Here is a 13,648-nt window from a genome sequence, read left to right as displayed (position 1 = left end):
CTCGATTTATTCAAATATGAGGAATAAATTACACTTTCAGCATAGACTAAAGAATCTAACACTACATAAGAAACCTCACGTGGCGGCTACATTTTGCCTCACTCTTTTTAACCCTTATTGTGAATAATACATGACTATTTATAGGGAAAAGACAAGTCTTGGGCTTTTAACCTAGAATTCGTTAAAGGGGCCCATTGCCATCATCCATGGAGTGCTTTGAAACCCTACATAAACGCACATTCATCAGCGTCATGCCCGATCTTTCCACACTTGAAACAAGTCACCTCCCTTCCAGAGTGTTTATTTTTGCACTTCCCGCACCATTTTTCTCTGCCTCCTCGTTTGCCAGACTTTGAGAACATGTTGCTCTTGTTGGAACTCAAAGACCCCTCAAATTTCGTCTTCTTGCCAACTTCAACCTTGTTGGTGGTCCTGTCGTTGATTATTTCTTCAATAGACTTAGCAACCCAGATAGTTACCCCAAGAGTAGGTGCCTGGCATATTGGCATAGTAAGTTCGTCCTTACTTTGTTGAAGTAGACACCTTGTCTCTTCCATCTGTTGATCCAACATTATCCACACCATTGCTTGTACTCCTTCCATCGTGATTGGCTCAGGTGCAGTTGTTATTTCTGGTGCATTCTCAATCATTTGTGGCTTAGGCAGCAGGTTACCGTTTCCAAATCCACTTTGAGTGCTCACCATGTCGACCTATACACCAAAATTAGATGTTCGGTGTGTAGTGACAATAATTTAGATGGAAAAGGTTTATTTATGATAGATGTATAAACCTCCTTATCGCTTCGAAAAGTTACATGCCAGTTCTAATGTCGTAATAAAACGTTTAGAAACTCGTACACAAAATTTCCAGATCCGGTCGGCAACAGACCATTGATCCGATTAAATAATAACATATAAGGCATTTTTATAGCATTTAGCACATAAAAGCATTTTAGGCATCTTTCCTAAAATATACTAGTGCTCATGTCTAAAATATAGTAAACACTCATCTCACGATCATCACTTAGCATTCTGAGTTTAAGTCTAGAAACCCTACAAATTCCTAGTTCTCTTAAACTAATGCTCTGATACCAACTGTGACATCCCCAATTTCACGGCCCAAAAAGACCGATGTGTTTATGCTTGATTTTAAAAACCAGAGTATCTTTTACAGAAATATGTTGGGGAATTTGTTCCCAGAAAACATGATAAATTTATTATCAAATAATTTCCGAAAAAATGTATTTTGTTCATATTAAAACTTTGGGATGTCATCGTCAATACAGAAACATAAGCATAAACAATACTGTTAGGTGCATTTTATGCATTCATTTTGTAGTTTTAGTTCATAAAAGTGCATTGCATTTAGGTTTAAACTCATGCATTTTGCATATTTTTCGGGATTTTTCATGATGCAATTCCATTCACACACTTTTATGATATTTCAGGGATTTTTGAAGGTTGGATCTTGATGAGGGAAGTTAAAAAGAGTTGGAGACAAAGTTTCAGAAGTTTTGGAGCATTGAAGAGAGAGAGAGAGAGAGTGTGAAGAAATAAAGAATTTGGCTTCACGGGAGTTTACACGGCTGTGTAAATGATAGCTTATAGTTTACACGGGCCGTGTAAATGCATATACAGGAGCACTCTACTTCGAAGGCCTGGACGGATTGAGCATTCTACTTTTCTAGTTTACACGGCCGTGTAAATGGCACCCTTTAGTTTACACGGGCCATGTAAACGTCTCGACAGTTTTAAAGTAGTTTTACTCTCATATAATTCAGACAATCAGTTTAGTGGGGAGCTAAGTTGGATTTTGGGCAGAGAGAAGGCGATTTTCAGAACTTTTGGAAGTAGATTAACACTTGGAAACACTTAAATTTCCTTTTTGTAAGTCAATTTGAAGTTTAAACTTGTTTGATTTGTAGTTTAACCTAGACATGTGTGGTTGATTTCATTATCATTTCCGAATCTGAATTCTTATGTATGTGCTGTTAGATTGTAACTTGAACTTGATTTGTGTTTAACATCTAGTAATCTTTGATTTGATCTTAATCATGTGTTTGGTTGATTCTCTTTTTCACTTGATCAATGAATTAGGATTTTTATCAATCTAGTTAATCAAATTGTAAAATCTGTATATGCTTTATGATTTGATGTTAGTAACATGCACTTAATTGATTGTAATTGAATCAAACTGAGTGTAATCAAAGATTAAATGTTCATAATCCCAAGATTATGAGGAATATTGAATATTGTTGGTAATTGTTGCAAGAACTTAAAGTCATTTAATGATTTGATGAAAGAGCTTATTTGAATTAAATCAATTAAATGAAGTTTTATTTGAAGAACATGTTTTGAATAAAACAATTTTGTCAACTTGGATATTAGAGTTAATTAGTATCTAAATTACCAACCTAGATAGAACATAATCATATTCATTTTGCATCTTTCAACATAATACATGTATAAGAATCAGAATCGGAAATGTATTTCTTTTATTAAATTTTGTTAATAATCTTGTTTATTTATGAAGTTTAAATCTAGTTTAAACACAAGCCCCCATTTTAATATTATTTGTATTAAGTGTGAAAATATGGGAAGATAAGAAGTCGTGTATCCTTGTGTACCGACCCTGCTTACTCTATACTATCTTTAGTATAAGAAATAACAGTGATTTGAGCTTTATTAATATTATTTTATCCTATTATTTGTTGGTTTGACAGCCAAACAAGAACTTACATTCATTTACATTAGTGATCTACGTCTCTTTAAATCTCTCGGTGTAGTGTGGCTTTATATTGACACCTGTAATACAAATAAACTGAGTGGGTCAGGTTGGAAAACCTGGTGAGTACATAGGGTTTTCAACCCACAATAGTAAAGTTATTATGTTTTATCATCAAACAATTAACCCAATTACCCATTCCCATTATCTTCTTTATCTCTTAAGGATTTACCCTGAGAATCATCTATCACTCATTCCTAAGGATTCATCCTAAGGAATAGGCACGAAGTTACATTATCGCCATGGTTTATACAACAGGCACTAAGTCCATAGCTGCCAGGGTCTATACAACATGTGCTAAGTCCATAGCTCTCATTTATCGATAATATTATTCACGGGAATCCACCTACAATACATGTCAATCGGTTTTTAGAATACATCTTATGAACATATAGTTCACACACCTACAGGTTGCAAGCCTGCTAGTGTTCCACGGACCATCTAGAATAGTCCATGGTTGTCATCCATACTCTGTTGGATAATGGGCGCCAACGTTTGGGTAAGGGCTTCTCTCATATTTCACCCCTCACCCTCGTCTCATGATCTATATCACCGATCATCTAATAATATTTTTAGGCCCATTAGGCCCTTGGGGGAGGGGGGGGGGGTTTACGGCCCAATAGAAGTCTAATAGGTAATTTGCGGCCCATTAGGACTAATGGAATCATTTATGGCCCAACAAGGCCCATTAGGGATAAGAGAGTCCTTTTAGGTCCACATGGCCCAAAATGCTAAAGTTTTACAAGTGTGAGTCTAATTAGAGCCCAATAAGAGAATCCTAGTTCATATTAAACTTGAACCAGAATTTTTAGGGTTTTATCACATAATTGACTATAAGAGATGTATCGTATAAGATTTTGAGCTTTACTGAAGAATGTTGATTAAGTTTGTTGTCATTGAATGAGCATAGGTTACACTATAAAATTAGGGTTGAATGAGCATATGTTACACTATAAAATTAGGGTTTACAAGTATCACAACAGAGAATGTTTACATGAGACTAGAATTTCCTAGCCAAAATGCTAGTTGTGACAATAACACTCCAAGTGAACTCAATAAACACCACTAGATGCAATACTTTAAATTTTTAACATAAATTAATGTTCCTAATTCAAAATCTAATCTAGATATCACTTAATTCATCAAATCCTTACTCAAATCAGAACCTGAGGTTAGAAAATCCCAAAATTCTCCATCAAAGCTTCAATCAAGTAACTATAATGAGAGTTGTTCATGTAATGATGTTTTATGGAAAGAATAGCAACTAGAAACTCAACTAATTCACTAAATGAAACATGAAAATCAGATTTGAGCTTAAGCTTAAACCCTAGCTATGGAGATCAAAGAATTCTATAGAGAGATTTTACTTTCTATGTACTAGAGATGATGAGATTTGAACTTAATCTTCAAAGGAACATCTAAAGAGAACACCCCGCCTTATGACCAAAGTTTCTCAACATAGCACTATTGGTCTCTTTAGACATAATTTTCTCATTTTGACCAACATATATCTAGATAACTAACAATATATATTCCTATTCATAGTCTCTCTCCATTTATTTCCTAAAACTTTTAGTCATAAGTAATTAAATTTTACCAAATCGACAGTTTTACCCTTTATATCTTAAATTTTAGTTTTATTTCATAATTAACTTTCAAGTAACCTAGAAACCTTTAGTTCCTCAAATGTTTGGTTTATTTTATGATTTAAATCACTTAATCATATTTATTTATTTTTCATTTTATTTTTTCAAAATTTTATTTCTACTAAAATGGCTAAAAATTCTAGTCCAAAAATATGGATGTTACAGGTTCCTCGATTTCCAAAACTAGAACCCATATCATCTTTAGTAAGGTATTGCATCTCGAAAAATCTTTAAGTATAACATTGTACTTTATACGTTTCCTTAGTTATATTAAAAAAAGCTACTAAGTTATATGGAATATTATATAATCAGGTTGAAGTCTTATGATCATATAATACATTGTTTATTACATAATTGGTCACATTCTTCTTTCCCAAACTCAATAGTTATTTATCGCATTTACCGTGAATCCGAAGAAGCTTTCGACCAATTGCTTTAATTTTGTCCTACTTGATCTTGATTCAATGTTATAGGTATATTGATCCCATCCCTCCTCCCCCCACCCCCACACATACACACATACACACATAATAATTGAATACTTTAAATACTAGATACTCGAGTCAATCTTTAAATCAATTAGATTCCTTATGCGTTTTAATTTCAATAAGACTCCTAATTCTTACCATTCGTATAGTATGATATTAATATACCACATCAATATTTTATCTATGATGATGAAGTTGGTACAAAACTAATTCCATTATAAATATTGGTAAGTCCTACTACAGACAACTGGAGTAATTGAACTTTCTAATTTGCCAATTATAAGTTGAATGCTTTAACCATTCAACAATGGATGCTTCGAGGATCATAATGATTAAACATATTACAATCAAATGAAGTCTTTCATCAAGCTTAACTATATACAATAAATCACATGTTCATCTTTTAAAAATGCTTTACGAATGGAACAATCCAAACTCTAAAGTTATTTTTATAAAGAACACTACGATATGCAGACTATCGTATCATTGTAAGATTACATTTATAAGTTAGACATTTAAAAAAACACAGAGTTAAAAAATATATGTGTCCATGCATAGACACAAAAATATTTGTTTTCGCTTTAACCAAATCATGTTATAGGAATGAAGGATGTAAGACTAGGATCCTTTTAGGTAAGTTTTATGCTGGTTCAAAATATAGAAATTTTTTGAATTTTAATTTTCTTTTATAAATAAAAGTGAAATTAAATATCATTCTATTTTTGTTTTTATAAATTTTTTTTATCCAATTAAATGATTACATGAGTCATATTAATATATTAAAATACTAGGTGTAAAACATGTGTATTACATGGGTAATTAAAAAAAATTAAATATAAAAGTCTAAATCTTTAAGAACTTTAAATTTATAAGAAAACAAGAAAAATAATGAATTATTAAAATTGATTTTTTATCTTTTAAATTTAAATAAATAAATTAAAGAGTTTTAATTTGATTATTTTGAAATGAGAATTTAAATCCATGAAATTCATATTAATTTATTACTACATTTATTATAATTATTATTATATAGAATTTATTAAAATAAAAAAACTCATAAAATGATATGTGAAAAATAAATTAATTTAAATAACCACAGAAAAACATTTGACAAACTGAATAAGAGTGTGACATGTAGAAAAAAAAATTCATTTATTATTAGAGTGGATCATTAAATATATACATATCACTATTTAATTGGAAATAATGATTTATAGAAAAAAATAAAATAAACATATTTAGCTAAAACTTATTACAGTTTTTGTTTCAGGGAATTTTGGTTGTCTTGGTTGGTATCATGATTGTGAATATCGTCGACCTCGACCATTCCACATACATTACAAACAAACGTGTGTTTTCGGATTTCCATAACGTTGAAGAATGAAGCGTCTCTAATTTAGTAATTGACCGTTAAGTCACTTGGCGCCAATGTTTTAACGTTACGATAACCGCCGTTGTGGAGACATCTAGACTTCTCATTCTTCTTCTTAACACTTTATACAGTTCTTCCTGAGCACACACTCACACACTCACGTCGTTTCTTTGTTCTTATCCATGGCTACCAATGTTCAATCTTACAAAACACAATTTCACTGTCTCTATTGCTCCACTGCCAATTTCAATCTACCAAGATTTCCCTTCATTCGAAACCCTAATGTCATCTCCCCCTTTTCTCTGAAGCTCAGGCTTTCAATTCCGAATACTAGAAGTCGAGATGGATTATGCTCGCTTGTTTACGCCACCAAATCAAACACCGATATGGAAACCGTTTTGTTGCGTGAAGAGATTGAACGGCCTCCATTTGATATCAATCGTGCAGTCATTCTCGCTGGGTTTGCGTTTGAAGCTTATACAACTCCTACAGTAAGTTGTTCGACCTTTTGCCACAAATCAATCTTTATCCAATCATTTAGGGATTCGTGTATTTTCACTTGCAGTTTATACCAAGTGTTGTATCTCTTTCTTGTTTATCAGGAAAATATTGGAAAGAGCGAGGTGGATGCAGCTGGTTGTCAGACTGTGATTCTTTCAGAGTATGCTATCATCTGTTTTTTCCCTTATATATAAATGGATTTCATTTCATTTTTCTTGTTGAATTGAGAGAAAAAACAAATTTTTGGGAGTTGCTTTAATTTAACTGGAGCCCTAACTTCTTTTGTCAGGTCATTTCTTCGTGAGATTTATGATGGACAGGTGTTTATAAAGCTTAAGAAGGGTTATGATTTTCCTGCCATGGATCCATGGGTAACCTCTCTTCTGCATATCTTTCCTTTAGATGAAATGTCTATACATTTACATCTTTGGTCACTTTTTAGGGATCAGAAAATCCATGTTTTAAGTGTTCTCATGTGTTGCCCAGTTTCTGCTTTCAGGGAACAAGTGATCCTTATGTGGTTTTGCAATTGGATAGTCAGGTTGTGAAGAGCAATGTTAAATGGGGGTGAGCTTATTCTCCTTTTTCTGTGATGAAAGACAAATCAATGTACTTTCTACTCTAGTAACAAATAAACTTAAACTTAAGTATTGAATTAATCTTTTCTTTAAAAGCTTTTTTTTGTGTGTTTTGTTAGGACAAGGGAACCAACTTGGAATGAAGACCTCACATTATTCATCAAGCATCCACCAACCATCAACCTTCAGGTTATCAATGCATTTTAAGTGGATAATTTTAGTATCCACTTTATGTCTTATTCAAGTTTAAGATGGTATCATCTTTGTTAGTTCTGTTAATACTTGCATTAGAGATTTTGTTGTGTCATCAAACCATATAGAACTCATTTTGGATCCTCAAAATTTATGTGATATACCAATTTAACTTCAGGTTGCAGCTTGGGATGCTAATCTTGTTGCCCCTCATAAACGTATGGGCAATTCCATTGTCAGCTTGGAGTCCATATGTGATGGTGAGCTTTCTTCTTTCTCTTTTCTTCATCTTTCGGATGCTTTAATAAGTCTTTAGCTTCTTTGCATCTCAAACAAACTCAAAATAAAATCTCAGTGGCATTATGAAGTTAGCACAGTATATTATTCCAATACCCTTGATGTTATACTGTAACATTTGAAGGATAACTGCAGTTTATAAATGTATTAATGTCCAGATGCTATCTTATGAACCATGTTTACCAGGAAATTCACATGAGGTGGTAGTTGAATTGGAGGGAATGGGAGGTGGTGGAAAGGTACAACTAGAGGTAAGTTTCTTTGAAATTGATGTTGTAACAATTGCTCATGGAAAATCCATAAGTTAGAAAACTTTATTAATATCTTTCTAATGAATACCCTTGAGTTATAAATGTGGACTTAGGATTCATGCTATTTGTAGTTTGAATATAACTGTAAAAAGACCTCATCGCCCTTACTAACTAACTCTACTTAAGCCATGGATGAAAGGACTAGGCTACTTGAAAGTGTAACAAGGACACTTTTGAAAAAAATATGTAAATCTTAGGGATTTGAATGTGGTTCAGGTTAAATATAAGAGCTTTGAGACAATTGAGGAAGAAAAGAATTGGTTAAGGATACCATTTGTAGCAGAATTTCTTCGAAACAACGGTTTTGAATCTACTTTGAGAAAAGTTATTGGCTCAGAACCTGTACAAGCAAGCCAATTCGTTGAATATGCTTTTGGTCAATTAAAGTCTATAAATGATGCATACATCCAAAGGGATAATACCAATGTTTCTAATGCACAAGATTCCACCATATCTACAGACATAGATTCTGTAGAATCTGAAAGCAACCAAAACCAATTGGTGAATTCTGTAGAATCTGAAAGCAACCAAAAAGATGTAATGAATTCTGACAAAAACGCCTCACAATCTGACAAAGATTTTTGGAAGACTTTTGGTGATACGATTAGTGAGAATGTAGTTAAGCAACTTGGTCTTCCAGCTCCTGAAAAGATTAAGTGGGAAGGGTTTGATTTTTTAAGCAAAATTGGACTTGAGTCACAGAGTGTTGCAGAAGCAGGTTATATAGAAGCTGGGCTTGCAACTCCAAGCAGTAGTCAAGATTCTGTTAATGATGATGAAAAGATTAATAATAATAATAATAATAATAATAATAATAATGGTTCAGCTATTACAGCTATTCAGTTGGCATTTCCTGATATAAAGAAGGCGACACAAGAGTTATTAAAACAAACTGATTCCATCTTGGGAGCTTTAATGGTTCTGAATGCTACAGTTACTGAGTTAACAAAGGATGATTCCAAAGAGGAGGATTCTGATAAACTGGTTTTGGATGAAAAAAAAGCTGAGGAAATGAGAGCTTTGTTTTCAACAGCTGAGAGTGCAATGGAGGCTTGGGCAATGTTGGCCACTTCGTTAGGTCACTCAAGTTTTATAAAATCAGAGTTTGAGAAGATATGTTTCTTGGATAATCCTGTCACAGATACACAGGTCAATCTTATTATTATTATTTAATTTTTTTTTCAACAGTGAATGTATTATTTATTTGTGTCATCAAGTGAGTTGACTTTGTAGGTGGCAATTTGGCGTGATTCTGCGCGAAAAAGATTAGTTGTTGCCTTCAGGGGAACAGAGCAAGTAAGTCAACTGATGTCAATGCTAGTGAAATATATATATATATATATATATATATATATATATATATATATATATATATATATATATATATATATATATATATATATATATAAAATGGTTTATTTATTTATTTATTTTTTGATTCGTTGGCTAAATGCTAATCCAGGTTAGATGGAAGGATTTGCGAACTGATTTAATGATGGTTCCTGCAGGGTAATTGTCTTTTTTGTATGATTTATTTTTTGTATTTTCATCACCTATATTCTTTTTTTCTGTAGTGATTGAATATTATACTTTATTGTCCATTAGAGAAAAAACATTTTTCTGTTGCTAACTGGTTTGGAAAAAATGCAAAAAGAAGAATGCAAATACTTTCACCATTTTATCGGTTTACTTTAGCTGCTGAGATATATATATATATATATATATATATATATATATATATATATATATATATATATATATATATTTTAATTAAAATAATAGTTCATTGGCTACATCGACAAAAAACAATAGTTTAGTGGCTAAATCGATTAAAAAAAATAGTATAGGTGCCAAGTTAATGCTTTTTTTGTAATTTTTCCCTGGCATCAAAACCGGGTTACTGAGAAAATTGGTTTTTTTGAACTGTCAAAAAAGTAGAGTAAATTACAAAAATGGTCCCTGTGCTTTCTGATTTTTACCGTGTTTAGTCCAAAACCGAGAACCTTTTTCAAAGTTGGTGTTTTTTTTCAAGTTTCATGTTGGTTTTAAGTTTTAACCTCCGGGATCTTGAAATAAGGACTATAATCGTTATGAAACCTTGAAATAACGGCCAATAATAGAAAATGTTTCATTTTTGTACTATAGACACAAAAATCAAAAAGTATAGGGACCATTTGTTAATTCACTCAAAAAAGTATAATGATTTAGTCACTGCAGATATAGTTAAGTGGATAAATCAATAAAATAGTGAATGTACAATGGAGGTGATAAAGATTTTGACTTTTTCTTTTCGATTACAAATTAGAAGGTCTAATTATCATATGATAAATTAACACTTAAAACATCTGAATTTTCTTCTGTAAATGACTTAAAAACCTCCTATTTATACTACTGGACTTAGAACTAGGAGATGACTAGAATACCCCAAACACAAAATAGGTCAAACATATGGGACTACTATGACTATGAGAATGTGACACTTGTCTAACTTTTGTAGGCTAAATCCAGAGAGAATAGGTGGTGACTTTAAGGAAGAAGTTCAGGTATATATATATTTATTAGTATTATTATTTTTCTTATGATTCCATATATCTCTTATAAGATAATTTTCAGGTTCACTCTGGATTTTTAAGTGCCTACGACTCGGTCAGAACAAGAATTCTCTCTCTTATCAAAACAGCTATTGGCTACCAGTAAGCAGAATGCTATTTTTAATTATTATTATTATTATTATTATATATATTTGCGTGATGTGCTTGATATTAATTAATTACAAAAACAGGGATGAAGATGAAGATGAAGATGATGGTGGTGATGAGGTGTCCAAATGGCATGTTTATGTAACTGGTCATAGTTTAGGTGGTGCATTAGCAACTTTGCTTGCTCTCGAACTATCCTCCAGTCAATTAGCAAAGTCAGTTTTTTTTATAAACATTTGGTGAATCATCATTGTCTTTTATTCATCCGTTTGAGTGTGACATTTTGTTTTGTCTCTTTTGATTCACTAGGCGAGGGGCTGTTTATGTAACTATGTATAACTTTGGATCTCCAAGAGTTGGTAACAAAAAGTTTGCTCAAATTTATAACGAGGTAATCTCCCTTTCAGTGCATCAAAAGATGTTTGGTGTTAAGTTTTTGATTTTTGTTGTTTGCATTGTAGAAAGTTAAAGACAGCTGGAGAGTTGTGAATCACAGAGATATTATTCCTTCTGTACCTCGTTTGATGGGTTATTGCCATGTAGCTCAACCTATATATCTAGCAACTGGAGATGTAGAAAATGCCTTGGTATTTTTCCTTGTAATTTCAGGAAAACAGAATATGTTAGAGTTAGTATAAAGCTTGATTATTTCAACTATTTGTAGGAAAGCATGGAGCTTTTGGGAGATGGTTATGAAGGTGATGTTATTGGGGAATCCACCCCTGATGTTCTTGTCACTGAATTTGTAAGTCTCTTTGCAATTAGTTATATGCCAAATTTTAAGATTAATTGCTGTGAATATTTTTTTCACAGATGAAAGGCGAAAAGGAACTGATTGAAAAAATATTGAACACGGAAATAAACATTTTTCGTTCAATAAGAGACGGGACTGCCCTTATGCAGCATATGGAAGATTTTTATTATGTTTCTCTGCTTGAGGTATTGTAATTGTAGTCTAGACTTAGATATCACTCCATATTTATTAAAAAAAAAAATCTTATATTTTACGTTTTTTTGTTTTTTCCTTTTCAGAATGTCAGATTGAATTATCGAACAAATACAAAATCTGTTGATGGGGGTAGTTCATCAGTCAAAGAAGTATAGTAAACGAAAGATTGTTATGATGGAAAACTAAAAATGCTTGTACATGATTTTATCAAACTTTGAGTTTGATTTTAGTGTTGTAAATTTCTTTGGAGATATGTTTTGGCTTCTTCCTGTGGTTCATGATACGCAAGCTTTGTCTCAATATGTCCAACTCACGTTCCCTTCTTGATTCTTCTTGCTCTATGGAAGCTATGTGTGCTTGTAAAAGTTCAATAGTCTCTTCTTTAGCTCTCAGCTCTTTTTGTAGCTCGTGGATCAGATAATCGTCATCTTCTCTCCATGATGTTTTTCCTGCAAGTTTTATTAGCATCACATGATCGATCATTCTGCACAAATGGTCGATGGAGTTTTTCATTTTTTATTCCCTGACATCTCAAGAATAATTAAAAAAAAAAAAAAATTACATCTCCGATCTCGGATCTCCGTAGTAGAGCTTTTTCGTCAATATATATTTATGAAACCCACCAAAATTTTGAATTATACTATCACATTATTTAAACTTAACTAAAAGACAAAAACAATGATTGGAAAAGCTTTTAAAATTTGTAATTTTAAAAATACTATTGAAGAAGTTGAAGGTGAAAATTTCTCATAACAGATAACAAGATCTTTCATTATTTTTTTCGATTTCGAAATGAAATAGCATTAAAAAAAATTGTAGACGCTAAAAGTGGATTTTGCTCCTTATTCTTGAAAGAACGACTCCTTTACGCGGGTATATTGCATAAATAATCAACAGTAGTGAACGGGAGTTTCAATTTCAATTCCGAAGTGTATCTTTAATGTATTAATTACCTTGATGGGTTGTGTTGATGAGATTATCAAGCTCAATCTTGATTGCTAAATACAATCGTTTCCACTTCTCAACCGCTTCATCCCGTCGCTCTCTCTCCTCCTTCATCTGCTCCAACACCATATCCGTCTGCAATTCCTGCAACGCCATTTTCTCACTCTTTTTCTCCATCATCGACGTCTCTCTTCTTCTGTGTTTTTCTTCTTTCTCTTCCATCACCTTCTTCAACCTCTTCACTTCCCTTTGCAGCCATTTCCTCTCTTGCTTCCATTCAGACTCTTTCAGCGCATGAACCATCATTTCTTGTTCGTAAACTTCATTTTCGGTCCCTCTCAGTGATATCACCTCTTCCAGCTTTTGTTGCAGAAGCTTTGTTTTCTCTCTCAAGATTCTTACCTCACAACCATTATTCGCATGATGCCCCCCTTTAGTTTGCACGCCACCCATGTTTAACCCCTCTAGTTGCTTCCAAGTTTGTAGAGTGGAGCTTTCCTATTTGTAGTGAGAAAGGGTGTTTAAATGCAAAATAAGAAAGAATGACATAAATTTTGTGTATAGGCTCCTCCAAGAGTAGGAGCGGCTTCCAACATGTAGTTAATGAGGTACTCACTTGTGCTCGTGACTCCACAAATTCTTTTCATGAATTTGGGTTTGAAACTGGAGCGTTCTCGACTATTACAAGTTCCTAATTTAAACAATTATTTACGTAATGGGGGAATATTTACCAAAAAGAACGTGTACCTATTTTGAGATGAAATAGCAAATAGTAATTTGACATAAACAATATTGTTATTGATAAGGGTGTTAATTATGTAGTGTAGAGACAAAACCACAATTCGCACTGTGAAAGGAAAGTTCGAAATTGTTTTATGCGTTGCAG

General features: G+C 32.6%; 2 protein-coding genes across 4 annotated transcripts; one reads left to right on the top strand and one right to left on the bottom strand.

Annotated features, from left to right (window-relative positions):
* The first annotated feature begins 6,265 nt into the window (after window positions 1–6,265).
* LOC145000465 (putative triglyceride lipase) lies at window positions 6,266–12,095 on the top strand. 3 transcript variants are annotated; one of them, XM_078959697.1, is made up of 18 exons: window positions 6,266–6,781; window positions 6,893–6,951; window positions 7,081–7,162; window positions 7,291–7,358; window positions 7,489–7,558; window positions 7,740–7,821; window positions 8,045–8,109; window positions 8,386–9,318; window positions 9,403–9,465; window positions 9,632–9,678; window positions 10,667–10,712; window positions 10,783–10,862; window positions 10,952–11,083; window positions 11,178–11,259; window positions 11,330–11,455; window positions 11,533–11,613; window positions 11,682–11,807; window positions 11,901–12,095. In XM_078959697.1, the coding sequence occupies exons 1-18, from the start codon at window positions 6,473–6,475 to the stop codon at window positions 11,970–11,972; spliced, it is 2,523 nt and encodes an 840-aa protein (XP_078815823.1). In that variant the 5' UTR covers window positions 6,266–6,472; the 3' UTR covers window positions 11,973–12,095. The 3 variants fall into 3 exon arrangements, with proteins under 3 accessions (XP_078815823.1, XP_078815824.1, XP_078815825.1); XM_078959698.1 differs by having other exon boundaries at window positions 6,702–6,781; window positions 7,278–7,358; XM_078959699.1 differs by lacking the exons at window positions 6,266–6,781; window positions 6,893–6,951; window positions 7,081–7,162 and having other exon boundaries at window positions 7,304–7,400.
* LOC145000467 (uncharacterized) lies at window positions 11,955–13,278 on the bottom strand. Its single transcript, XM_078959700.1, has 2 exons — window positions 12,771–13,278; window positions 11,955–12,266 (listed from the first exon to the last, which is right to left on the bottom strand). The coding sequence occupies exons 1-2, from the start codon at window positions 13,213–13,215 to the stop codon at window positions 12,025–12,027; spliced, it is 687 nt and encodes a 228-aa protein (XP_078815826.1). The 5' UTR covers window positions 13,216–13,278; the 3' UTR covers window positions 11,955–12,024.
* Between the last annotated feature and the right edge of the window lie 370 nt (window positions 13,279–13,648).

Source organism: Lactuca saligna, chromosome 6 (assembly GCF_052625555.1).
Source record: "Lactuca saligna cultivar CGN05327 chromosome 6, ASM5262555v1, whole genome shotgun sequence".
In the NCBI taxonomy this organism is placed as follows: domain Eukaryota; kingdom Viridiplantae; phylum Streptophyta; class Magnoliopsida; order Asterales; family Asteraceae; genus Lactuca; species Lactuca saligna.
Note: the sequence above shows the minus strand (reverse complement) of the source record. Positions and strands in the feature narration are given on the sequence as shown.

Excerpts from the sequence above, each read along its gene's own strand:
- LOC145000467 (XM_078959700.1), bottom strand. The coding sequence starts at position 13,215 with ATGGGTGGCGTGCAAACTAAAGGGGGGCATCATGCGAATAATGGTTGT. Across the intron at positions 12,267-12,770 it reads CATCAACACAACCCATCAAG|GAAAAACATCATGGAGAGAA; the intron begins GTAATTAATACA and ends TAAAACTTGCAG.
- LOC145000465 (XM_078959697.1), top strand. The coding sequence starts at position 6,473 with ATGGCTACCAATGTTCAATCTTACAAAACACAATTTCACTGTCTCTAT. Across the intron at positions 9,466-9,631 it reads CCTTCAGGGGAACAGAGCAA|GTTAGATGGAAGGATTTGCG; the intron begins GTAAGTCAACTG and ends ATGCTAATCCAG. Across the intron at positions 11,084-11,177 it reads TCCTCCAGTCAATTAGCAAA|GCGAGGGGCTGTTTATGTAA; the intron begins GTCAGTTTTTTT and ends TTGATTCACTAG.